General features: G+C 40.1%; 3 protein-coding genes across 5 annotated transcripts; all 3 read left to right on the plus strand.

Annotated features, from left to right (window-relative positions):
- Positions 1 to 1,344: 1,344 nt before the first annotated feature.
- Positions 1,345 to 4,072, plus strand: LOC141772847 (uncharacterized). Its single transcript, XM_074644288.1, has 4 exons — positions 1,345 to 1,528; positions 2,740 to 3,055; positions 3,142 to 3,222; positions 3,314 to 4,072. The coding sequence occupies exons 2-4, from the start codon at positions 2,752 to 2,754 to the stop codon at positions 3,592 to 3,594; spliced, it is 666 nt and encodes a 221-aa protein (XP_074500389.1). The 5' UTR covers positions 1,345 to 1,528; positions 2,740 to 2,751; the 3' UTR covers positions 3,595 to 4,072.
- Positions 4,073 to 5,344: 1,272 nt separating this feature from the next.
- Positions 5,345 to 11,357, plus strand: csad (cysteine sulfinic acid decarboxylase). 2 transcript variants are annotated; one of them, XM_074644289.1, is made up of 14 exons: positions 5,345 to 5,489; positions 5,570 to 5,709; positions 5,785 to 5,911; positions 6,000 to 6,090; positions 7,184 to 7,406; positions 7,507 to 7,586; positions 8,468 to 8,522; positions 8,718 to 8,834; positions 8,939 to 9,003; positions 9,222 to 9,303; positions 9,390 to 9,589; positions 10,514 to 10,565; positions 10,658 to 10,747; positions 10,923 to 11,357. In XM_074644289.1, exons 1-14 carry the CDS (start codon positions 5,465 to 5,467, stop codon positions 11,094 to 11,096), a joined length of 1,521 nt encoding a protein of 506 aa, XP_074500390.1. In that variant the 5' UTR covers positions 5,345 to 5,464; the 3' UTR covers positions 11,097 to 11,357. The 2 variants fall into 2 exon arrangements, with proteins under 2 accessions (XP_074500390.1, XP_074500391.1); XM_074644290.1 differs by having other exon boundaries at positions 5,354 to 5,489; positions 5,573 to 5,709.
- A 2,237-nt stretch (positions 11,358 to 13,594) lies between these two features.
- znf740b (zinc finger protein 740b) lies at positions 13,595 to 20,653 on the plus strand. Of its 2 annotated transcripts, XM_074644291.1 has the most exons (7): positions 13,595 to 13,707; positions 16,117 to 16,271; positions 16,465 to 16,698; positions 17,045 to 17,173; positions 17,260 to 17,389; positions 17,841 to 17,959; positions 18,125 to 20,653. In XM_074644291.1, the coding sequence occupies exons 2-7, from the start codon at positions 16,227 to 16,229 to the stop codon at positions 18,272 to 18,274; spliced, it is 807 nt and encodes a 268-aa protein (XP_074500392.1). In that variant the 5' UTR covers positions 13,595 to 13,707; positions 16,117 to 16,226; the 3' UTR covers positions 18,275 to 20,653. The 2 variants fall into 2 exon arrangements, with proteins under 2 accessions (XP_074500392.1, XP_074500393.1); XM_074644292.1 differs by lacking the exon at positions 16,117 to 16,271 and having other exon boundaries at positions 13,606 to 13,707; positions 18,125 to 18,413.
- Positions 20,654 to 26,910: the final 6,257 nt, after the last annotated feature.

A 26,910-nucleotide genomic window follows, 5' to 3' on the forward strand; every position in this document is an offset into this window, starting at 1 on the left:
TGTGGTAATCACTTCTCTTTGAATCTTTTCTGCTCCAACAAATCAATCAAATATTTATTCCCATGTTTACAGCACTTCCGCGGTATGAACAACAAAACGTTTGTCGGAGTCGATGTGAATGTTTGAGCTTCTTGTTGTGAAGAAGAGGGCCCAGAAGAATAGAAGTCGTTTAGTTTACAGTTTAACTATTTGAATGATTAACAACAGCAGAGAGTGTTTGTCCTGGATCAGGAATTTTGAGTTCATTTCAGGGAAACCGTATTACAGATAACATTATTCTCTTCTCTTCTCTTCTCCTTTTATAAACATATAACATATTAGATAGATAGATAGATAGATAGATAGATAGATAGATAGATAGATAGATAGATAGATAGACAGATAGATAGATAGATAGATAGATGGATAGATGGATAGATGGATAGATGGATAGATGGATGGATGGATAGATGGATAGATGGATGGATGGATGGATAGATGGATAGATGGATGGATGGATTGAAGGGGTAGGTAGGTAGGTAGGTAGGTAGGTAGGTAGGTAGGTAGGTAGGTAGGTAGGTAGATAGATAGATAGATAGATAGAAATTCATGCAGTCTCTTTTTTTCGTCAGTGATATATTTTAGCTAAAAAACTAACACTGAAGTGAATTTACGTTCATTTTTATTAATATTTAGTAGTATTTTGTTTGTAGATAAATAGACAGACAGACTGCACCTTGTCCCTGATTATAGATCATCATTATTATTATTATTATTATTATTATTATTACTTATAACAAAATGTAATGACATTATATTGCTACTATATTGCTATCATTGTACTTTTGTATTATCATATTATATGCCATGGTATTCTCTTTTATTTCTATTATACATACTTCATATTATTGCATTATTATTGTATTGAGTTTGTATATTACATACACTACACACATACACTGTATATATAGTTCACACACACCATGGCACAATTTTTTTTGCACAAATATTTGCACAATTCACTTTTACATAGTCAAAGATATAGTCTCTGTATTATATATTGTATAAATCACACCTATAATTTCGTCAATTTCTTTTCTTATTTGTTTCATTCAAATAGTTCGTTATCCCATTTTCTTACCTCTCAGATTGTCTCTGTTCTGCTGTAACATGCGAATCAATTATCTTTATTTAAACATTGTGTTATTAATTCTGAAATAAAAGCCCCCTGAGTGCTTCTCTCACCACAGAGTGCAATGTGTGTCCACCAGATGTCCCTAAATCCTCACAGCCATGGGCACATTACTGCAGTGAAGTCATCCACCCGCTGGATGGAAGCACACAGAAATGAATGCATGCATGTTCAATGCATTGTATGGCATCAGGCTGAAAAAAACAAAAAAACAAAGAAGAAACAGCAGCGGGAGGAATGAAGAGTCTGATGCTGGTGATCCAAACCATGTAAACAGAGGAAATGTTCTCCGGCTGTCTGCAAAAACCTGCTTTAGTTTAATCGTGTTATTTTCTATTCTCCAGCTGTTACACTACGGTAAGAGTCTTATGGGAATAGATTTAGTTTGTTACTTACATAAAGCTGTACTTTGGTGTAAGACAGTTAAGTGTGAAGCGCATCTGGAGCTCGAGACAACAACAGATGCTGCACCAGGAAGTCCAGACAGATATTATTCAGCATGGGACTGCTGCTGACACAGACATGTAGTTTCATAATGTAAATAATATTGTGTTAAAATAACAAACATGCAAACATATTGTTTTAAAACACCTTTTCCCCATTAGAATATTGTATTGTAGATTTGAGCACTTGTTGATTTGCTGCAGAATAATAGTGCACAGCACAATAATGCAGCGGTGGAAGAAGTACTCTTTTACTTCAATAAAAGTACTAATACCACAGTGTAGAAATACTCTGTTACGTATAAGTAAAAGTCATGCATTCAAAAGTACAAAAGTATCAGCATTAAAATATACTTAAAGTACCAAAAGTAAAAGTACTCATCCTGCAGAATAATTTATATTATATTATTACTATTGATGCATTAATGTGTTCATCACTTAAATGTTGCAGCTGGTAAAGGTGGAGCTCATTTTAATGACTTTATATACTGCTGGGTAGTTTAATATATAATAATACATCATCATTTATTAGTTATGGTTATATTTTGTTTTAATAATCTCAATCTGTAAAGCTGTTATATAAATGTAGTGGAGTAAAAATTACAATATTTCCTTTGAGATTGAGTGGAATAAAAGTAGAAAGTAGCAGAAAACGGAAATACTCAAGTAAATTACCTCAAAATTGGACTTAAGTACAGTACTTGAGTAAATGTACTTAGTTACTTTGCACCACTGCAATAATGTATTTATTTTTAGACTCGACATTCTGCATGACCAAAGCTACTTACTTTCACAAACAATCAGTACTTGTGTTAGTAGACAGCATCATATTTAAGACTTCCCACCTGCTGTAGCCACATTTACTGTAATTTACAAAATCTTTCAAGGATTTAAATCCCATCAGCTGTCTTTTCAACTGGGTTAGATTCCCATACAGTGTGCCTAATTGGGCAAAAAAGTACTGTAGATGCAATAGTCATTATCTATCAATAATATCTGTTAAGGTTTCATTGCTTAAATAAGTACACCATGATCTCATTGTGAGAATCTAAATGGGAAATAACTTATTTTTTTATCTGTGCTTGCATTAAAATAACTCATCATCCCTTTATTATCTAATTTCAGTGACATCCAGTCATGGCTGAGGAACCAGCAGCAGAGATCCAGCTACTCAGAAGCCTAAAGGTCAAGCTGATAGAAATTCTAAGCGCAGATGCCGACTTTGTCCTGCAGCATGCGGACTCTCGCTGTTTGCTGTCTGATCGCGGCTACCAGCAGGTGAAAGCTTGCCGTGTCCCTATTGAGAAGGTGACAGAGCTGCTGGATCACGTCATCCAGAGAGGTCCTGAAGCAGCACGGGGTCTGCTGGCGCTGCTGAACGACCAGGCCCTGCAGGAAACCTTCCCAATGCTCAACACAGTCAACACACTTCTGTCTTCAGGTAGGACAAAGTCTGCTCAGTATTGTCAGCAATGGAAATACTGTTAGATTTCCATGTTAAATAAACAAGTTTTCTCAATTTACAAGGAAAAAGTGAAACATCAAGAAAGAGAAAAACAGCTCCTGATTTACAAGAGATTATTCCAGCGAAACAGATCTGCAACAAAGGTGGGTCACACTACACTCAAATTTATTCCCTTTTAAAACATTGTAGAGACTGTCACCTACTTTATCTGCCTCTATCTCATTGCACATGCAGGCTCTCGCTTGGTTAAAGAGAAGCAGCTGATGGCCGTGGCCCGCACCATCGGCAAATCTTGGAGGGAGATTGGCAGGCTGGCTCTGGACATCCCCTCTGTGAAGCTGGAACAGATTGAAGAGGACCATTCGCAGCATGTGGAGCGAGTGTTTGCCATGCTGCGCTACTGGAGCGCCCGCCAGAGACGAAAAGCCACTGCTGCTCACCTGCACTTGCTGCTCAGTCAGGAAGACTGGGAGCTGCCACCCGAGAGCATCGACTTTCTGTTGGAGACTGACTGAGGCCTTCACTGTCTGGTGCTCACTGAGACCGAAACCCTGTTTTTACTCAGAATGAGTGTGTTTCACATGATATAGACTCTCATACATCAGACCACCTTGACTTTTTGCAAAGTACCCGTATGTGCCGCTCTGATGTATTCCATATCAGGAAAAAACAACACTTGAAGACTTTAGTACTTTATGGAATTCCCCCACAGTGCCACTTAGTACCACCGAGGCCTTTTGTTCAAGGTTCTTCATTCTGTACACATGACATCTATTGCAGGTCTCACCGTCCTGGTTTTACAGTTACCGGGTGGGGGGGGCGGGGGGGGGGCTGTCCTTATCCGAACCGCGGGTCTAAAGATAGAGGGTGTCGTATGCTGTACAGATTATAAAGTCCCTTGAGATATTGGGCTATGGTCAATGATCAATTTATAATACTTTTACAATAATATACAAAACTGAGTATTGTTTTATTAAATTTCTTTGAAAGAGGTGTTTTTTTTTTTATAGTGTCTGTATTCATGTTTTGTATTCTCCTTCCAGTCAGGGAGAAATTAGGAAAACAACTGAGCAGTGCTCATTTTATTGTAATGTAAATACACTAGGGGATTTAAAGAGGAGGATGAAATAATATTTCTATCTTTTTTATGTTTTGTTTAACGTTGGGCTGCAACTAACGATTATTTTCATTATCGATTAATCTGACGATTATTTTCTAGATTAATCGATTGAATCGTTTGGTTTATGAAATGTCAGAAAAAAAGTGAAAAATGTCCATCCCAGTTTCTCCAAGTCCAAGGTGATGTCTTTAAATGTCTTGTTTTGTCACTCCAAAACCCAAATCAATTCACACAGCAGGAAATTTAAATGTTCTGCCATTTTTGGCTGGACCGAGAGGGCCAGCCCTACAGAGGCTAAAGTCTGTCACAGAGTGACTGACTGACTGAGTGATGAAGTTAGATGATTGGTCGGCCGAGTGTTGGAGTTTCCTCATTGGTCGTTGCTCTTTCAATATGAAAAGGCGGGAACAGTCCTTTGTTTATGTTTCCAGGGGGGGCCGTGTCATTCCACTCCATTGGTCCTCTCTTATTTTTCATACATAGCTTTACAATGTCGTGAAATGCTACTGCAGTACATTTAAGAAAGATTTCCTGTATTCAACATTATAGACATGACCACTGACTATTTGTGTAACAATTTAGCTATAAATTCACAGACTGACCATACACGGTCCAGACATATACTCGGTTTTGACAGAGTCCTGTTTTCATGACAAATTACTTACTATCAAAATGGTTGGCAATTATTTTTCTGTTGATCGATTAGTCGACTAATTGTTGCAGCTCTAGTTTACGTTTTACTTAACTTGATAAATGTTCAGTATGTGGGAGAAAATGTCATTTTCCCTGAACGTACAGATGATTAGGAGTCAGTTATATTGTGGTATTCCCTATTGATCTCCATATCGTGGTCTTTTAGATTAAAAAACTCATATCACAGTTGCTGCCTCTAGGAGTTTATTTCTCTGTAAAATTCGATAACTATTTATCTGATAGTCTTGAAAATAAGGTTTTAAATGGGTTGAGATGCAATGAGAATCATTTAATGAAATGCACAATACCTTGTTTCACTCATGAGAAATTCACATGGGACTGGATGAAACCAATTATCTTTCTTTTTGTGACAGAAACTCATAAATCAGAAGTTATTCATTTTCATTCTTTGCCCTCATTGCGGACAGTTAAATTAACAGGGACAAGAGGTCCCTCCCACTCCTACTGTGTCTCACCCTGCCTTTCCTTTGCAGCCATTTCCCTCTGTCTGCCTTCTCAGTACAGCCAAATATAAAGGGGTAAAGTTTCACCAACTTTTCATAGGCGAGGATATGGCAAACAGGTTCCCAGTCTCATGTAAGTACAGTGTGCTATTCCTGTCTGTTCCTGTGTATAACTCTTGAAAGTGTTAACATGTTTAACGGTTCTTGCAACAGCAGATGGACAGGAGCCAGCTAATCTCCGTGACCTGAATGAGCCTCTTGTTGATCACTCGGAGGGCCAACTCTTCTTGAATGAAGCCTTCAGAATTATTATGGAGGAGGTGCTCTGCAAGGGCACCGACGTCGAGCAAAAGGTCAAAATCGCAATGGTGTCCGATTACAGTGAGTACTCTGAGCAGAATCTCTTAATCCCTGTGTTCCTCTTGCAGGTTTGTGAGTGGAGAGAGCCGGAGGAGCTGGCCCGGATTCTGGATCTGGAGCTGAGGGCGACGGGGGAGCCACAACACAGCCTCCTACAGAGAGTCAAAGATGTCGCCAAGTACAGCATCAAGACAAGTAAGACTGTCAGAGACCGCTGAGACAGTTAAATACTGTAGATTGACCCTTTTTCTTTCATGATAAGATTTTTCTTGTTTCTTTTAAGGTCACCCACGTTTTTTTAATCAGCTGTTTGCAGGAGTGGACTATCATGCCCTGGCTGGCAGATTCCTCACTGAGGCTCTCAACACTAACCTGTAAGAATAAATATAATATATAACTAAAACATATAAGCACATCATTATACAGGGGATGCATGAATAAGTCTGTAGAAATATGATCCAAATAATGCTTTAAATAAGGTACTGTGACTGTATTAGGCGGTGGTGGAGGAAGTAAAAGTAAGCAATAATCTGTAACGCTGGCTGGCACAGAATGGACAGAAACCCTCAAGCACAACTTGAGACAAGTTAAAAACAAGTCCAAAAAACACAGGCAGATAAGCTAGGTAATGAGTAATGAAGACAATCTGGCGAAGGACCAGTGGAAGTGGGCCAGTATACTACAGGACGCAGGTGAGTGAGTGGGAGGAGCAGGTCAGGTGGTGAAACTGGTGGGAAAGGGGTCATGCAACTTTGCTTTGTCATGAATGCTTGCATGCTTTGTCAGGACCCCTTGGCATTACTTTATGGTCGCAGTAAACATGTGGTTAACGTTGTGAATTCAAACAAAACCACTTTGGTTTAGGCAACAAAACCACTTAGTTAGGTTTGCGGTTTTAATTACCATGTTTGTACAGTGAAAATGAAACTAAACATTGTGAACATGAGACATGAACAGCGGTCTGGTGTTTGTTGAGAACGGATTGGATTATCAGAGAGCAGCTGGGACAATGGGTAACATGGAAAACCGGGCAGAATGAATGAGAGATTAGGGAAGATTAGTGACATAGTCTTTTAGAAGTCCTGCATTCAAAATGACTATATTACGCAAAAAAAAAAGTGAAAAGAGTGAAAGTAGAAAAAGTAAAGTAGCTGTTATGCAGAGTTATATTCATGTTGCATGATCATATGTTTTGTACATAAATCTGAATCTGGAAAGTAAGAAGTCCCTATAGCTCTCAAATAAATGTAGTGTAGTAAAAGTATAAAGTAGAAGAAAAATGTTATACTCTAGTAAAGTAAAAATACCTCAAAATTAAACTTGTGCTTGACTTAATGTGCTTAATATGTTGCGCTACTGGTGTTAGGCAGATGTGGTAATGTCTGTGTGTATAAAATGTGGAATACAATGCAATAGTATGAAATACAACTTATTATATTTTGTTTATTATACTTTTTTTGTGTGCAGCTTCACCTATGAGGTGGCCCCGGTGTTTGTGCTGATGGAGGCTGAGGTTCTGAGAGGAATGAGGCAGCTGGTTGGCTGGACAGAGGGTGACGGTCTTTTCTGCCCAGGGGGTTCTACCTCGAACATGTACGCCATGAACCTCGCACGCTACCGACTCTTCCCAGATGTCAAAAGCCAGGGGCTGTGGGGTTTGCCAAGACTAACCATCTTTACATCTCTAGAGGTCAGTCATGTCGGAGGGGTTGATGATCTATCAGAGGTGTTTATTGATGATCACACTGTAGTTTATGTGTTGTCTCTATATAACATGATTGTTTTTTCAGAGCCATTACTCTGTGAAGAAAGGGGCTGCCTTTCTGGGCATTGGGACAGACAATGTCATCTTGGTGGAAGTGGAAGATGGGTAATGTATTTTTCATGATAAGAGCTGCAACTATTGATAATAAATGAGCCCATCAATTGGCATAATCAATTAATTTCTTAAAGAACAGTGTGTATTTTTTGGGGGGATATTGGCAGAAATGGAATATAATATTCATAACTATGTTTTCATTAGTATATAATCACCTGAAACTAAAAATCATTGTGTTTTCATTAGCTTAGAATGAGTCCTTCATATCTGCATGGGAGCGAGTCCTCATCACGGAGTCTGCCATGTTGCTCCGCCATGTTTCTACAGTAGCCGAGAACGAACAAACCAAACATTGGTTCTAGAGAGAGCCTTTCACGTTTTTACGTTACCTGAAGGCCAACGTAGTTCTCCGACGCTTGTGAAACTGCTGTAACCTGAGCCGCAGAGTGCAAAACTGCCAGTCGCCGTTTGACTTCCGTTGCTCCTAAGTAGTGTCATTATGGTAAGGATGGCCTCTGAGCGAGGCGAACGGCATTACCACGATTTTGCACTTGGTGGCTCACGTTACCGCAGTCTTGGAAAGGGAGGAGTGAGTGGAGGAGTACTCAGTTGGTTGCAATCTGCAACCACACCACTAGATGCCGCCAAATCTTACACATTATACCTGTACTGTACCTAAAACTGGTTCCATCTCATCAAATGTGTGGATTTGCAGCTTTCCTCTATTTTATACAATTGTAAATTGAACATCTTTTGGACAATTGGTCAGATAAAATTACCAATTTGATGGTATTATTCCATTCTTTTTTTGACATTTTATAGCCAAGACAATTATTCAAAAATCTATAATGAAAATCATTGTTAGTTGCAGCCCTATTCATAATGAATCCCAGGTTTCTATACAGACAAAATGAATCTCTTGTGTGCTTCAGAGGCCACATGATTCCAGAGGACCTGGATGAAAAGATAAAGCTGGTAAAATCTCAGGTAAATTCACTGATATTTAGTAAGCACTCAGGTGTATCACATACAATAAGTTGTAGATTTAGGGTAACTTGTATTGGTTTTAACAGTAATTATCCACGAGGTATAACTAACCATAAAAGATTTTGTACATCCTGTGCAAACCAGAAAGCACCAAGTGCAAGAAAGCGGAGTTCATTTTCAGTTTGTTTCTACCAGGGTGCAGAGCCGTTCCTTGTAAGCTGCACGTCAGGGACCACAGTGCAGGGTGCGTTTGACCCACTGGACCAAATAGCTGATGTCTGTGAGAAACACAAGCTCTGGATGCACGTAGACGTGAGTCTGGTAGAAGAAAAAACTATGTCTGTTGACAAGCTTCTGTTGTATTTGTTCAAATTTGAGAACATGCAGAGTTTTGTCTTTTTGGTCATGTGTTTCAGGCTGCCTGGGGAGGTAGCGTGCTCTTTTCCAAGCAACACAGACATCTGATGAAAGGGGTTCACAGGTATTGATACGCATGCCAGAAAAATGCATTTTTCATTATGAGGAAGGCAACATTTTGTTTATGTTTTTATGTGTGTGTGTGTGTGTGTGTGTGTGTGTGTGTGTGTGTGTGTGTGTGTGTGTGTGTGTGTGTGTGTGTGTGTGTGTGTGTGTGTGTGTGTGTGTGTGTGTGTGTGTGTGCGTGCATGCGTGTGTGCGTGTGCGTGTGTGTGTGATAAGAGCAAATTCAGTAGCCTGGAATCCACACAAGATGCTGGTGGCTGGCCTGCAGTGTTCTGCCTTGCTGCTACAGGATACCACGGTTTGAGGCTACAACATTATCTGATACGCACAAAAACAGTTTATGTTTTTTAAAAATCTTTAACAATCATTTCTGCTTGTCCTCAGAACTTGTTGAAGAAGTGCCACAGTGCCAACGCCACATACCTCTTCCAGCAAGACAAATTCTATGATGTGAATCTGGATGTCGGGGATAAGTCAGTACAGTGCAGCCGCAAGGTTGACTGTCTGAAGTTCTGGTTGATGTGGAAAGCCGTTGGCTCCATTGGCTTTGCGGAGCGAGTGGACAAAGCTTTTATCCATGCAAGGTAGGCATGCAGCTGTAGCACAACACAAGCCTGGCATAGGTTAGGAGTCAAGTAGTAAATTCAAAATGATCTAATCTTTAAGAGGTATGATTTAAAAGTACTGATATTTATCTGTTTCACTTTTTGCATGTCAAAATAATTTACACCTTTATGAGTGAGTTGGCCATTTCAGCTGATTAGATGATTATCAAGCTATTAAATAAGCGTTATCGGTCGCTCTAAGCACCATACATGTGGGTCAATAGGGGCCTTCTACACCCAATAGTAGGTTTTATCATCTATTCACATGGTAGATCACCGAAAAAAGGTATAAAAGAACACGACAGCGACCTCCAGCGACCGTAGTAATTATGACAGGAGCAGAGGCAGAGGTCAGGACAGTGGGAAACTCAACGTGTAGTTGTCTTTGTGTTCACAAGCATTAAGTTTTACTTTCACTTTTGAAACGTAGTTATTTTAAGCCAAAACACAATGTTTTTCCCTAAACTTAGGTGATTGGTTTTGTTGCCTAACCTAAAGAAGCCTTTTTGTTTGTGTTCAAAACATAACATTTCATTCAGTTTTAGAATGTTTTAGAATGTGTTGCTTTTAAGTTTTGCTTTTATACCATAGTAGGCCCCTAATGACCCACATCTATGATGGTTATAGCAAAAATGCCTATTTAATGGCCTGAGAACAGTCAAATCGGGTGGCTACTTAGATGCTGATTTCTCTGAATACAAACATCAAGGAACAAGGGGCATTTGGGTCCATCATGCACAGCAGGTTCAGATAGCTTGTAGGCTGCTTTTGACATTTAATCGCCTCATTTTCCTCATCTTTGCTTAACATTGAATCCTAAGTTATACAACAGGAACATTTTCATTCAAATCTTTTCTTTCTTTTCTCTTTAAAAACAAAAGTCTATTAACATATATCCTGCAGATATCTGGTGGAGCAGATGAAGAAAAGAGAAGGGTTTCATCTTTTGCGCGAGGTAAGTAAATATCTCAAGCATACTGAGAAAGATGAGATGTTTTCTCCCTGCCAAATTGTTGAGTACCTGTGTTTGTTTGTCTCCATGGACAGCCAGAGTTTGTGAATGTATGCTTCTGGTTTATACCACCAAGTATGAGGGGGAAGGAAGGGAGTGCAGATTACCAGGACCGACTAGCAAAAGTAAGTTTCTGTATTACATCAGAGGACTACAGAAATTAGTTTTGTAACTCTTCTGTTGCACACACACATTAAGCACTGTGCATGCTTTTTAATTGTTAATTTACCACTTCTGTGCAGCACTTCTGAATCAAACAGTGAACTGTGTATGTGTGTGTGTTTTTGCTCTTAATAACAGGTTGCTCCAGTCATCAAGGAACGCATGATGAAACAAGGCACTATGATGGTGGGCTACCAACCTTTGCGAGAAAAAGTCAACTTTTTCCGCATGCTTGTTTTCTCACCGCTGGTTTCCCAGAAAGATATGGACTTCGTCCTTGACGAAATCGAAAGACTGGGAAATGACTTGTGAACAAAAACAAAACTTGTAAGATGTGTAACTCTTGTCTATCAAGAATTCAAGGTTACGCACAAAGCCTGCCATTAATGACACAAACTAGCTAACTGTACCAACTCCTGTGGGAATTTAGACAGCTGTGATAATATAAGAGCTACTAAACTGTGAAATCTGAGGACAATGGACCAGAAAATGAATGAATAAATCAACAAATAAAGATTCCTTATTCTTGATAACTGTGTAGAATAAAAGAATAAAGACTTTATTTGAATTTAATTGATTTGTGGCCTTTATTTGAAACATTTCTAGTGAATTAAACAACTGTTCTGAAATCAGTTCACTTTTTAAAAAAAACATTTTGCAGAGCTGGAGAATTGTCAACCCAAACATTTGTGGGGATCTATCCTTTTATATTTTACTTTTGTCCATGGTAAATTTTCTGAATGTAAAGCCTTCATGTCTTTATGTCAGCTGGTCCCTCGTATTTGCTTTCATAACTCTAGGGCTGCAACTGGTGATTATTTTCATTAATGTTTTGTTCTATAAAACATCAGAAAACTGAAAAATGACCATCACACTTTCCAGTGTCCAAGGTGATAGCTTGAAATGTCTTGGTTTGTCTGACCAACAGTCTAAACCTTAAAGAATCAACAGGATAAAACATCACCAAAGCAGACAACGTGGATATGTAAACAATATAAAATCCACAGTGGCTGCAGCATGGATGTATAATAACAACTGGATACCGGACGCCAAGATGGTCCCTATTCAGTCCAATAAGAATTGCTCGCCTGGCACCGAGCAACATGGCAAACTGCAGCCCAACAGGCAACAACAGCTGTCAGTGTGTCAGTGTGCTGACTTAACTATGACTTGCCCCAAACTGCATGTGATTATCATAAAGTGGGCATGTCTGTAAAGGGGAGACTCGTGGGTACCCATAGAATCCATTTTCATTCACATATCTTGAGGTCAGAGGTCAAGGGACCCCTTTGAAAATGGCAATGCCAGTTTTTCCTCGTCAAAATTCAGCATAAGTTTAGAGCGTTATTTAGCCTCCTTTGCAACAAGCTAGTATGACATGGTTAGTACCAATGGATTGTAGCTTTAAAACTGAGCCCGCTACAACCAAAAATCACAAGTTGTGTTATTAGTGGCATTAAAACGCTTTTGTGACTTTTTCTTTACTCTGTTACGGATGCCACTTGAAATGTATCGAAGTACTATTCTTTGATAAATAGTACTTAAAGGGACTGTTTGTAACTTCTTACACGTATAAATCAATCCAGGTCAGTGTCCCATGCGCGCTCGCGTCTTCAGACAAGACTCCAACACAAACTACACGGAAGCACCAAAACCGCAAAGTTGTATCTAGTGAAGCCTGTCTGTTAAACAGTGTTGGCCTTTACTCTGTTATGTTATGGATGCCACTTGAAATGTATCAAAGTACTATTCTTTGATAAATAGTACTTAAAGGGACTATTTGTAACTTTCAGAAATGCTTCTTAACAGCGACACCTGTGGCCGTGAAATCAACGAAAGTCAGCGTCGGGCTCGCGCTTGCTCGCTCTCAATATACCTGAACGAGCATCACTCAAAACAGTGAGGCGACACAAGTCAGCTAAAACCACAATATCACTCTATATTTCAGCTGCTTGGCAGTAATGTTAGCTGACCAGACGAAGGTCTCTCCATGAACATGATTTAGATCTGATCTTAGTGTTGGCTTTTCCTGCCTAAGTGCAGGCTGAGGCAGCGGGGCTCTACAGCGGGGCTCTGCAGCGGGGCTCTGCAGCATGTCTCCTCTGCTCTCTCTGGCCGCAGCCGGAGAGCAGAGGAGACACCGGCACCCGGTCGGTAACGAGAAGACAACGTAAATCTCTGTAGAGCTCCGTCACAAGACACGGGAAACCTCTGTTGGTCTGGAGGAGCTGCAGCAGTTATTTCTGCACAAACGTCCCCTGTACATTCACTAGATATTCTCAGAGCTAAACTAACTCTTCTGCAGTGTGGAGTGAGCGCGCGTTCACGTCTAGAGGTGGAGCGAGCTGAGAACGCGCCCTCTGTCTGAGTGAAGGCGAGCAGGCAGAGGAGGAGGGTACAGCGGCTACACGCGAACGCGCATATGCGAGCGCGCATGTGTGACGACCCGCTACATTTATGCGCGTACAAAGTTACAAATAGTCCCTTTAAGTAAAAGTAAAACTACAGATTAAAAAAAGTACAAGTTGGTCGCAACGCATTGGTCATTTTAAACAATTATTGCCATGTAAAATAAAGGCATTTTAATTTTGTTCAAACACTACAGTGTGCTTTGGAATATTTTTGAGGTAGACTTGCATTTTGTACTTTTTTCCACCCATGCAATGAGCCCTTCACAAGACTGAACTAGCTGTGGATTATGTTTCTGTCCCACTCATCCATTGGGGTCTCAGTCAGTCCCCTCACAGCGATGGCCGGCAACGTGTGTCGCTTTAGCTTCAGTCACGTGGCAGAGCGTGCGGCCAATCGCCGCTCGCTCCGGGGGAGCACTTCCGGTGTCGTTTCCTGTCAGTGTTTGTAAACTGAGGAAAAAATTGGAAGTGCGACAAGAAATAAAACCTACAAAACTCTTAAAAATCAAAAGGTAAGCAGTCGCTTTTCTCACGGTATCTGACTCGCTGCTCTCTAAAGGTTTTATCATCAGCTAGGTGTGTGTTAGTAGCGGCTGTAGCCGGCGAGGGAGGCGGTATTTAACGGTCTGCGCTGAGCCCCGCACCGCCCCGCACCGCACCGCCCCGCACCCTGCCGGGCTGTTGTTGTGTTGTCTGGTGGCGGAGGGGTGGAGGAGGAGGGTTCACTCATACAAGAGTTGTACCAGAAACCAACTACTGGCTGGCTAGCAGGCTAGCCTTCTCTGTTTCATTCAGCAGAGACTCTCAGCATGCTGGTAAACCTAGAGTCCAAATAAAGACTACACTGCCTCCCCAGTGGATATAACATCAGTCCCGTTTCATTAATAAAGATCGTTTTGATCAGCGATGGTCGCTTTTCCATCGTTTTTGAGGATGAGTCGCTAGCTCGCTCTCTTGTGCTCAAATGCACCATTTTTATTAACCAGTCATTTGTTTTTGCAAGACATACTACTTACAGATACAACTTGAAGATAAATAGATTTAATAACATGTTCCACTAAAGTGATGAATATAGGCTAGCAGTGTTTGTTTACTATCAACACTTTAATTAATGCATGGTCTGTATCTGCTACATCATTTTTCATTCACAGCCTATTTGATGTCAATTTATAACACAGAAAACTGCAATAATCTTAATGCTCCCTATGGCCTATTAGTCAATTAGGAGTTATGTGCATTGTGCTCAAATGCACCATTTTTATTATCCAGTTTTTGTTTTTGCAAGATCATAAAACAACAGATCATTTTCAACTTGAATTTAAATAGATTTAATAACATGTTCCGCTAAAGTGATGAATATAGGCTAGCAGCGTTTGTTTACTATCAACGCTTTAATGCATGGTCTGTATCTATCTGCTACATCATTTTCATTCACAGCCTATTTGATGTCAATTTAACACATAGAACTGCAATAATCATAATGCTCCCGATGGCATATTAGTCAATTAGGAGTTATGTGCATTGTGGGTTTATGTTAAACTGCTTTGCTGCCAGGGAATTAATGTGTTTTTATCAAATTATCTGCTTTCATATGACAAGGATTTAACCATTCCCCACTGAATTTGGGGCCATTATCTTTAATTTAAAGGCTCTTTTTAGTTTTGTACTTGTGCTACATGTTTTGAGAGACAGTTGTTTTTTTCTACCATATTTCTATTGGCAAATTCACAAAGTTTTTGATGGAATCTAAACGCTAAACTCTAACCAAGGGTTATTCCTATTTTCCAAATGTATTGTAAGGTGTGTAGATCTAGCAGCTTACACAACTGTTCCTGTTTGTTGTTGTTGTTATACATTTAACACAACCAGTCACACTAAGCATCAAAAATTGCTATCCCAAATACTAAAGGATGAAATAAGTAATGAATGTGTCTCAGTCTCTACTTCAGTAACTGCTCAAGAAGTCATATTTTAATCCTAAAATCATTCATGTGCACGAAATGTTCAACAGTTTTAAAAATAATCAAAGTATCAAACATCACTGACTGGAGGTAATACAACTTTTTCTCTTCAGAATAGGGCAAACATGGAAGACTAGGACAAAGTCCCTTCCAAATGCCTGTTGTATGTTACAAATGTATACACAATCTGTTAGTTATTTTTACACTATACCTTTTAATTCCAAGGACATAGGTGTGTTGTGTTCAGTCATTATCACGCAATGCTTTAAAGTTGCACCACAGGTCACTGAGTACAAATGTTTATGGCATCTGCAATCTTAATGCCAGATTTCATTGCATGCAATCCAGTATAATGATTAGCTGGCTGCTGAACTGTTTGACACCTTGATGATTCATCAATTTGTTTGCGCTATAAAATATGACAAAAAAACAATATAACTTTCTTAGATGTAGACTTATTTAAGCCATTATGTGCATGAATATGCTTTGAAGTGTCAGTCCCACAGATATATTAGGACAAACTAGCTTCACTCAGTTTAGAAAACATCACATCAATGCTTATATTCCATTTTAAGATGCCCATATTACATTTAATTTAAAGGTTTAGATACTTGTCTTTCATATATTTCAGTATTAGGCTACCTCGTGTATGAAGCGTTTGTTTGATTAATGTATCATACGTACACAGATGTATGTTTTTCTTTTTGACTGCTTTCATTTTTCCCATTGGATGTCATTATTTTTCTCAATCTGACTGTTGTGCTTTCTCTCAATCATGGACACGTGGCATGCACCAAACCATTGGGGCTTTCTTGCCTTATAAACTGCACTTATGAATGCTGCTGGACCTAAATTTCTGGTCATAAATCCAGATTTGGTGATTTGTGAAATTTACTAGATTGGTCTGGTTTTCCAGCATGTCAAAATGTTAGCCTTATGTTGTCATGCCTCTACTTTCAGGCTTTGGCCCCTGATGATTTGGGTGGGTGGTGGTGGTCTCTTCTGTTGCCCCTCATCCTAAGTGAAGCCCCCTCTGTTCCCCCAAACACACACGCATTCAAACCACGGCGATGACACACCATTCTAACAACTCTGTTCGAGACCATATGAAATGGGTCAGTGGAAGTCTCTTCATCTCCAGAATCACCATCATGTTTTTAGTTTGTATTCCCAACCCTGATGCCAGTGCATTTCTCTGTTCCTCCCATTACTCAACTCCCTCTCCTCTTTCCCCTGACTCCTCGTCTCTGTGAGGAGTCCTGCGGCCAAACCCCTCTTTCTGCTCTGACATGTTGTTTGTGTTGCCAGGCTGGGTTGCTGGGCTGCGAGGCGGTGCTGTCCAGCATGGCCCTGATGCAAGCCAACAACATCCCAGGCCAGAAGAGGATGATGTCACCCTTGGGTCAAGGGCACAGGGCCAGTCCTGAGAGCCACCAAACCCACTCGCAGCACAGCCACAACCACCATGGACACCAGGTCCACCATGGACAACCCCACCACAGCCACATGGGCCATCCTTCAACCGGGAGCTGTCCACCCCTGGTAAGAGAGAGGAAAACTGGGCACGGTCACCCAGAAAGCCCCTTAAAGCTGTTATTTACAACTCTGTTTAAAATTGAAGTTGTTAATAGACAGATCTTATGACAGTGAAAATAAACTTAACTAAACTTAAAACTCAGACTGAAAACAGGCAGCTCTAACTCTGTGGTGAGTATTTGAGTATTCAACAAAGCCGTGTAATAAAAAAACATTTATTCTATGTTTATATACTGCCTATAAATCTCAAAGGGGTTAAAGTGTTACCCTGTATATGTAGCTATGTATTTTCTGCTTGATTGAAAGCTAGCATGCAGTGCAGTTTACGTATAAGCCTTCCTTTCTCTGAAAGCTGATCCGAAAAGACGGTGATTATCACTCATCAAGAATGATGGATGGAAAGGACATGCAGGCAAACCAGAATATGCAACCCAAGAAGAAGCACAAAAAATCAAGTTCATCCAGCAAAGTGAAAGTGGAGGTGAGGGTAGTTACATGCAAAAGTGCAAAGAAATACTCCTGATGTTCAGTGTCACTTTCAAATAATGTTGTTATTGTTGTTGTTAGCATTTAATGCCACAAATGGATATGGACGATGACAGTTCCCTGAAAGTCCAGAAGAACTTCATCTGCGACCACTGCTATGGAGCTTTCCGGAGTAGCTACCACCTCAAGCGGCACATACTCACACATACAGGTGAGAACTCACAGCTCACGTCTTCAATGTGGCCTTTCTCACTCCTTTGCATTTAGTGGTTAGATGTGGGAAACAGGGTGGTGTAATGAGTCCACTATCCAGCCAGTGGACCACCCTTCTGAAGCTCCATCTGCTTGGATTAAACTACAAAAAAAAAACACAGACTCAAACCATCTTAACTGGGCATGTACAATTGTTTTAATGCATAGAATGCATATTTTAAAGTTGTTATAATGCCTTATATGAATTCGTACCTGTCCTTACTTTTCTTCGTTTTCTGAATTTTGGTCCTGTTAGTCCATGTAACGTAAATTGTGCTGCTCTTTTGGCCAAGACTTTCAAAACAAGAGATTATATTTACTAATTAATTTTTAGAAGTATCTTGCATCCAGTGAAATATGCCGCGAGTATTGATATATACTGCTAAATGATCGGCATGTGTTGTTCACAGGAGAGAAGCCATTTGCTTGTGACGCGTGCGATATGCGGTTCATTCAGCGCTACCACCTGGACAGACACAAGAGGGTGCACAGCGGAGAGAAGCCGTACCAGTGTGACCGCTGCCATCAGGTTAGTAAGCCGCTGTTTCAGTATAGCCTATATGCTTTTCATGTACTTTTAGGTTTCTGCATATTATTCAGGATCTTACAGCATTAAACAAATCCATCTGTCTTAGCGGCGTCAGTAGCATTGTTCTGCTAACTTTGACTGAAACACGTCTTTCTTTGCCTCCAGAACTTCTCGCGGACAGACCGGCTGCTGAGACACCGACGGCTATGTACAGTCGGGATGAGCAAAGAGGAAAACCAGTACTCACAGGACCAATCTGCCCATCCAGCCTCCTGGAGCCCCCTACAGCCTTCCAACAACCGTCTGACTGTCTGACCCTCCGTTTTGCCACAGAGACCCTACAGACAGCAGTCTACCGCTCAGCAACGTCACACGTTGGAGCTCAACAGTACTGTAACCTGAAAACAGCCTCGCTTAAAACACAAACAAACTTTACTTTGCTCCCGCCAGCTCCATCACAGAGCTTGAAAATGGATTTTTGTACTTTTTTAATCTACTGTTCCATCCACGACACCGACAAAAGGGGACGGACTAATCCCAGATCTTGGACAACAGGTCTTGGTGTTATGGCAATAACTGAATGGAAAAAGGCACACGTCTCCTTTTATCTGAAAGGTTGCAGGTTGCAGGTTTTTTTTGTTGCTGCCGAGGGATCGCAAATATTTTTGACTGTCAATGTATCGTGCAGCTTATTTTAGTATCCTGTTGACCTGCATCAACCCCAGTGTTGCTCTCTACTACATATTGACTAAAGGACGAACACAAAGAACCATGTAGCTTTTTAGTGTTCAAGTTCTTCTCATTTTGCGTTCCTAATGCTACTAATCGAGTACCAGCTGCTGCTCAGACGTGAAAGGTCACAGCAGACCCGTGGTCCTATCCAATACTGGAGGTGTTGCGTGCGTAACACATCTGAAATTCATTTTGATGTTATTTTTAATAACAACAATCTAAACATGAATGGGGCTTATTACAGAGCAAAATCTGGTAACCCATTTTCACTTCATGTAGAAGATCAACTTTCTTCCCGACACACAAGTCTTAAATTGATTTAAAATAATATCTTGCCTGCTACTCGGCCAGCTGTTAAACTGAAATACAGGTGCAACTAGTGTTGTCTCGATACTGGAATGTCTAACTTCAATACATTACCTTGAAAAATACCGATATACAATACCATTTTCGATACAGTGGAGAAATTGTCACATTGAAGGCATACAATTTTAGATTTTTATTAAAAGATAAATAGCGGTGTGTGTGTGTGTCAACTCGCTGTCGGAGAGAAGAGGGAGCCGTTTCAAACCGTTTCAAATATTCAGTATCGATTTATTAAATTATTTTCGACAACACTAGGTGCAACCCTGTTGGTGATGTGTACAAACAGTTTGAAAAACACTAAAAGTAAACTAGATGCTCCTGAAGTGTAAAATGTTCAACTAATGTTGGTATTAGTTAAGTTGTGTAGCGACTGTTGGCTCCCATATTCACTGTTCTACCTTGTTTTAAAGGGGTTTTGTCCTGTCTGTTGAAATACAGTAGAAAGCTGACAGGTTTTGTAGGAAGAGCTCAGATGTTTTGATGCTCTTGAACAAACTTAGTGATTTTTTTTTTTTTTATATATAATGACTGGATGTAGGAATCACCTATCTGTTGAAGAAATTATGGTGCTTCTGTAATAACCCTCGCGATATAAATGCATTGTGTTTATTGTCTCTCTGTTCCTAGAAACCACTGTTTTTTCCTGCTCAGCGTTAATAGATTTTGTCTGACTTTGAAAGACATCCGTCCTTTCAAAAGTGTTTTGCAAAGTGAGGCTGAAATCCTGAGGTTCACCTGAAAGATGATCAAAACTAATCCAAGGCGTAAAATCATTTTCACCGGAGGTACTGGCGAAATTAGGTGCAAACTGTTGAAAGTATAATTTGGTTCATTCAGATTTCGAGAGCTCTCCTACGTCTTGACCTGGCTGAATGTGATCTGAATATAGTGCCATGTCATTTCATCTCCAGTTTAACCATCTTCAATGAAGATGATGATCAGTGGACAGGGGGAATATAAAGTCCACGTGGCGTTTTGTACGATGATTACCTACATTATATTATGTTCAGGCCTCTGTGTGAAGACATGAGACTGTAAACACTGGACTGAAGATGTTAGCTCTATTGTAGAGGATTGTATTGTAGACTGGTACTTCTGTTGCTGTCAGACTTTTAGATTATGTGAAAGGAATTTGGGGCCCGACACCGACTTGTCTACTTTTTATGAAGTTAATATATATTTAAATTGTATTAGGGGTAGAGAATAGTATGTATGGGACCTACACTTCAACAGAAAATCAAAGTATTTACAAAGTTATAATCTTTAGTCTGATGATTTCTTATGACAACTGAAAATGGAACGTCATCCTTCAACTTGCTATTAGGAGTCAAATAAAAGCTGCCACTCTTGCTTTTTTGTTTTTTAGTATAGCAGCCATGATTAGTCAGCATATTTTTTTCTTTTGCATGTATTTGTTGGAGGATCTTGTATAAATTTTGTTTTGGTAAAGAGATTTTTTTTTTTAATATGTGAGCCCCACCTTATTTGTCATTTCAGGGCTGAAGTGAAATCGGTTTTGACTCAAGTCAATCATACTGTAGTGAACGGAGTTTTAGGGCCCCAAGTCTCAATAAAGCTGTTACACTTTTTAAACAATTGCATGTTGTTCACATTTTCTGCAACACTGGTTCTTAAGTGATTTTCCAGATTTCCCCATTAACGAATCATTGTGACCTATTTTAGTGGTCTTCCACTTAGTTCAACACAATATGAGAAATTTAATTACTCGTCTTCAAATGGCAGATTACTTACTGAATCTTTCAGACTAGAAAGACTACAAAACATTCAGAAATATGTAATGCACAAATCTTGTCAGCAGATGGCATCCATGACCACATGAGGGACCATATTCTCTATAGCATATGAAGAAACACTTCAAATGTTCTCCCATATTGGTGGTAAATTATCATAAAATACTCTGGGTAAGGATTTAATATGAATGGGATAAAAGCAGATAGTCCTCACTTTCTATGATGGTTAATAACCTGTTGTTTAAATAATTAAAAAACATTGTTGTTACTTATAGATGGGTCTTGGGAGGCAGGTGTGTTCAATGCCACAAGGGGAATCAACTCCTGTGTCTGCATTCATTTGGCTTGAATACAAAGTTTTGGCCAGAAGACCATCAAACTATGAGTCTACCAAAAACATCACATTTAATACAACGCTTGTTCCCAACCTTTGGGTCCCGAGCCCCACTAGGGGTCGCCAAAGCTTCTTGATTTTAAGGGGTGTAGGATAACTTTTTTTTTTAAATATACAGTTGCCTACATCTCAGCATTTCATTAATTTCTGTGAAGAATACTAAATTAAATTGTTATTTTTAAAGTTTGGATTATTATTTAAGATATAAACAGGATAAGCACAGTGAAGACCTGAACACAAGCTATATTCACTCTGCTAAACAGCCTCGTCCTACATTAGAAAGGTACGCAGTTAAAACAACCAAAGAGCTAAAAGAGCAATGACCAAGCCTTAGGGAGAAAAAAACACTGACTTTGTCAACAACAAAAAAATAAGTCTTAAGTATGAGTGATTGGTCAAAAAAAAATTTAAAAATAAATAAATACACAATACAGAAAATTGTATAAAACGTCCCTAAAATTAACAGGAAAAACTCACATCTGATGCAATATTCACGGGAAATAATCTGCTCAAAATTCATCCAATTTGCTCGTTTTACACAAACTTCCTGCAGTTATTGCAGTCATTATTTCGGGTTAATTGTACAGTTTATCAGTTGCTCTGTACTGTTATTGTTATGCAGTGAATATAATATGAAATATTCATAAAATGTGCCACTTAGTCAGGGGTTGTCAGTTTACTAATTGATAGAAAATTGTCCCCTAAGTAAAAAGGTTGGGAACCACTGATATACACAATAAATCATCATAAACTGTATGACATGAAGGCATTTACTCTTTTCTTTTAAATGAGGCTGCAAATTGAATTTGTTGATTGACACAAATAAAGACAAATCTCCTTGAACCAGAGCCCAGAGTCTTAAAACTGAGTCCCTTTTTTCTGACCATTGTTTAACAAAACAAATCCAATATGAAGCAAATCCTCACATTTAAAAAGCTAACACTTGTCTTTCGGTTGATGAGAGAATTTAAACAATTAATTGCTAATGGATATAGGCAGTGATTAATTCTCTTTTTATCACCCTCATTAAAGCTGAAGTAGGCCAGATTGGAGCAAATATGATTAAAAAAAGTGATTTTTATAAAACAGTCGCTATATCATGACAGTAGTACATGAAACAGGTAACCTGAAAAAAATCCTCCGGTGCTCCTAACGGCATCTGCAAGATTCACAGACCGGAGGAAAACAAGCAGTAAGAGCTGAACTGAGGTCTGCTGTCTATGAGAGCCGGCTGTCAATAACTCTGAACTCCGACCAAACGGTCAAACTAGGCCGCGCTGATCAAATATGAATCAATATTATGTTACGTTAATGCCTATTACTCACCTCAAATGTTTTCAGAATCATCTTGTAGTGCACGGTTTAGCTGTATAATGAGAAAGTTTGTGACGCCACCGCCATTGTGAAATCTGGTGAAGGAACGCCAAATTCCAGTCACATGACCGGAGCACAGCCAATAGGACCGCTCTTTCAATGAAATGACCTGTGATTGGTCAAAGTTTCCCGTCACAGGCTAGATTTTGTTAAAGCGTGAAAACAGAGCCATGAAGAGGTGCAGAAGTCTAGTTTTCTCTCAGAACACTTGAATTACAATATGTTAAAAGGTTATTATGGAACTTTTGCCCAATGATGCCAAAAATATACTGCCTACTGCCACTTTAATCAACTAGCACAACTACACATTGCAATACAATTTTATAATTTCTAGTCGGTTTCTACAAAGCCTTGTCTGCACCACAAGAGGGAGGTGTATCCCAAGCTACCGTCTGTTCACAATCTTCCTTCCTTCCTTGAGACGGTAAGAAACAGACGGTACTTTCACTGAGCAAAGCCAAGTGCTCTGTAGTTTTCTGGGGCTTTTTTTTTTATTCATCGTTAAAGCCGAGACAACCGATGATCAATCATATCTGATGTTGCATTCCACTACTTGGAACTTGCAAATAAATGTTAAAGTAGTTTAAGCCAATGGTTTTCAAAGTGGGGTTCGGGGCTCCCCAGGGGTCCTTGAGGGGGTCCCCAGAAAAAAAGGAGAAAAAATGATTTTCACTATAATTCCATCCATAAGTAACACAATGCCAGAATGTATGACTATTTTTATGTCATGGGCTTCACTTACTGTAATAAAAATAAATATCCTATGAGATGGGGGACCCTGTAACAAAATCATATCAAAAGGGGGTCTGTGGTCTAATTCATGTCAGTTTAAGGGTCCTTGATGTGAAAACGTTTGGGAACCACTGCTTTAGGTCAAAACAGTCACATTTTATGAGTTTGCAAATCCAATTTGATCACAAAACTTGCTAAAACAATATACACGGCAGTCAGTCCTGTTTAAAGAAATACGATTTGTTACAGATGTTGCTGGTAAGAGGTATTATTGTCACACTGGGTGATTAAACTGTCTGTGTGATGATAGCTGATACCCACATTCTTCAGAGAGGCGGGAAGAATTTCTTCAAGTACATTGCCCCGTCATTCCGTCTGCGTAGGTATTGCCACATCAGTCGTACTTTAGGCAGATCATACCCTTTAGCACCTTCCTTTTTGCTATTGACCAGTTCCTTAATTAAAGCATTAGGATAGGCAGGATGAGATCAGCCTGAAGGCTGCTGGGAGTGTGCGCCTTCCCCCATGGGAGACATCCCCTCCCTCTGCAGCCTGATTTACAGCACCCACAGGCCCCTGGCACTTAACAATGGACCTCCTTAAGTGAGGTAGATGGGGAGGCGACCAGAGACGGGGAGATAACACTCCATCTTCATACACAAAGTGCTGAAATCATCTAGGTTCGAAATCATCTCTGCGAGACAGACTGATCATGGAGTCGGTCCAGAGGTAAAGTGTGGGAGTGCTGCCTTGTGCTCAGTCTGGCTCACTCCATCAGGGAGTGTTTAAGAGTGATAGCCAGCTCACCTCTCCTGTCAGAGGGATGATAAAAAAAGAGGTCCTCCAAACAGAAATTTTCCCCAACAACCAGTAAATCTCAGCCGACTGTGCATACTGAGTTCTGTAAACATGTGGGTGGTTCAGAGGTTTACAAAAACAAGCGGTTCGGCAGCAGAAACATTCTGTCTCCAACAAATGTTTGGATGCCCCCTGATCAAATACATCACAGGCTCACAGCGAATGATTGAAACCCTCCCAACAATGGCTCCTGCTATCTGCCTCTCCCCGAGGTGTGGGAGAGCCTTTTCATCTCAGGCTTTGATTAATAAAGGAACCGCTGGTTGGTTGAAAGCAGCGATCTCTCCCCCTCCCTCTCCCTCCACCCCCCCACCTATAACATCCATCATGCCTGTGACAGCCCACCTCTCTGTGTTAATTAGCGGTGATATTTAAGCTGTCTGAGGTGTTCCATGGCCGTCAGCGTGGTGGTGCTGCTCATCATTAAAATTTCAATTCCTCTGTCCGGGTTACTCCCATTTCTCTGGACACCTCGGTGAACACGTCCTCAAACATTCACACAGAGGGAACGGGCCGAGTGTTCACTGCAAGGCGACAATAAATTAGATCACCACGACTGTTTTTCTCTAAATGAAAAATGTGAAGAATCTGAAATTAAATGTGAACATAACCCAGTTGGGGCACTCACTGTTTTTTTCTACATACATTTTAACGTTAACCCAACTGTGTCAGAATAAATGTAAAAACATCAATTTGACTTATCACACTTGCTCAGTGACTATTTGATATTATATGAGGAGAATTTGCCATAAATCTAAAGTTCTCGTCAAACAAAGAGCAGTGAAAGTGTGAACGCATTACTTATTAATGATTACCAAATATTGTAATATTCTCTAATACTGGGGGCTATTATTCAGAAATAAATTATGGATGTAGCTGAATCCTGGACTGCCTTATAACCAAAAGGCATCCTGCACCAGTAGGAGAATTTTTAGCAGTATAAAATTAAAGAATAGCTGGGTTAAGTGAAGGGCGTCTTAGCCAGCGGCAGCCATTTCACACCAATCTGAGAAGGACAAAATGGCCTCCAAAGTGTGTACAAAGTTGGTGTATACACAAAGTCCATAGGGTGCCAGGGTTTTACTGTTAGCGTTGCCAAAATCTAGTAAATGTATGGAAATTACCGACGGGATGTCTGCCAGCCACCTGCCTCACAAAACATCTCTGACGGGGACTATCATGCTTCAAACTGTCCCATATTCAGATGTGTGCCACTACTTTTCTAATTAGTGTAACTCAACAAGATTAATTAGCCTCCGCGTATCATTCCCAGTACTACTAACTGTATCACAGAGGAGAAGAGAAGCGAAAGCCATCACCCATGTGGCTGGTAACGAGGGAAAAAGCAAAAAAGTTCGGCCTACTTGCGTGTTTTGATATTTTTCAAATCATGAATATTCATACATGAAAATTAATCTCCAGTCGAGTCAAAACAACCTGAATCTTTAAAATTAACTTTTTGCAATTTGGCTCAATCTCACGTACGGAGTGAAGCCGGAGAGATTTGAGAGAGAGAGGGAGAAAAACTGGAACTGGTTACGGGGAAGCAGAGGCACAAAAAAGGCTGAAACCTTTTGATTATTTGACCAGAGGTGGCTTTTGACCAAAGCACAGGTGTAAATAGTCAACACAGTCTCACGGCAGTTTGTCAAATATTCACCAAATTTAATCTATTTGATACATAGACACAAAAGTCCCTTTTTTTTGTGATGCTCCACATATTTTTTGTGTGTTTTAAGCAACACATGTGTCAATTTACGCTCCAGTCCTTTCAAAATAAAACTACTTATTTTAGTTTAAGTTTAGGAAAAGATTGACTTGGTTAGGTTTAGGCAACAAAACTACTTAGTTAGGTTTAGGAAAAGATTGTGGTTTGGGTTGAAAGAACTCCGCAAGTGCCATAACTTAAGTCCGTAAGTTATGTGATAAATAAATCAACGTTGCCTTCTGGTTTCACACGGGACACGAACAGCAGTCTGCTGTGCAAAAGTCTGGTGATTTTGGACCCACCCATCCACCCTAACCTCCTCTATACACGCCGTTCACCACTCCTTATACTTCCCAGTTCACAATTACATGGATTACTTAAGAATTTATTTTGTGCTGACCATCATGAAAAAAAGGGATATTCGTGTCTATGTACACAAATCAATACATTCAATTTTGTGATTATTTCACAAACTGCTGTGCGACTGGGCTGAAATAATAAATGAACGATGGCTGAATTGCTTCAGTTTCAGGGTGTGCACATATCCGAGTTTCTAATGTGCAATACCGCACTGGACTGCCAGTCCTCAGTTCAAACAATCACTAAATCTTCTGCCTCAATTAGAACAAATGTTAGTAAAACACAGCACTCCCAGTGTGACGGCCTCCTGCTCTACCATGTACACCTCTGCTAAGGGTCTGCAGTAAGCAGATATATTTACTAAGATCAAGTTCAGTTGTGCAGGACCTTGTTGCTGAGATTTATTTGGCCAAACAGAGTAATCCACATTCCCCTTGACAGGATGGACACCCCGGCGCCCTGTCGACTGTGTAAGAATCACTTTCCAACAGAGGTGCGTTAAGCCTCGACAGATACATTAACATGCCTTGGCCTTACGCCTCCCTATTAATCTACAGCTGGTTGGGACACGTTTGGACTGAGTTGCTTCTCCGGGGAACAACCAACCAGCCACAACAAGAGGCCATACTTGGGCTTCAGAGGTGCTGGATGCTCGCTGCACTGCGGAAAGTCCTAT

Source organism: Sebastes fasciatus, chromosome 8 (genome assembly GCF_043250625.1).
Source record: "Sebastes fasciatus isolate fSebFas1 chromosome 8, fSebFas1.pri, whole genome shotgun sequence".
Taxonomy (NCBI): domain Eukaryota; kingdom Metazoa; phylum Chordata; class Actinopteri; order Perciformes; family Sebastidae; genus Sebastes; species Sebastes fasciatus.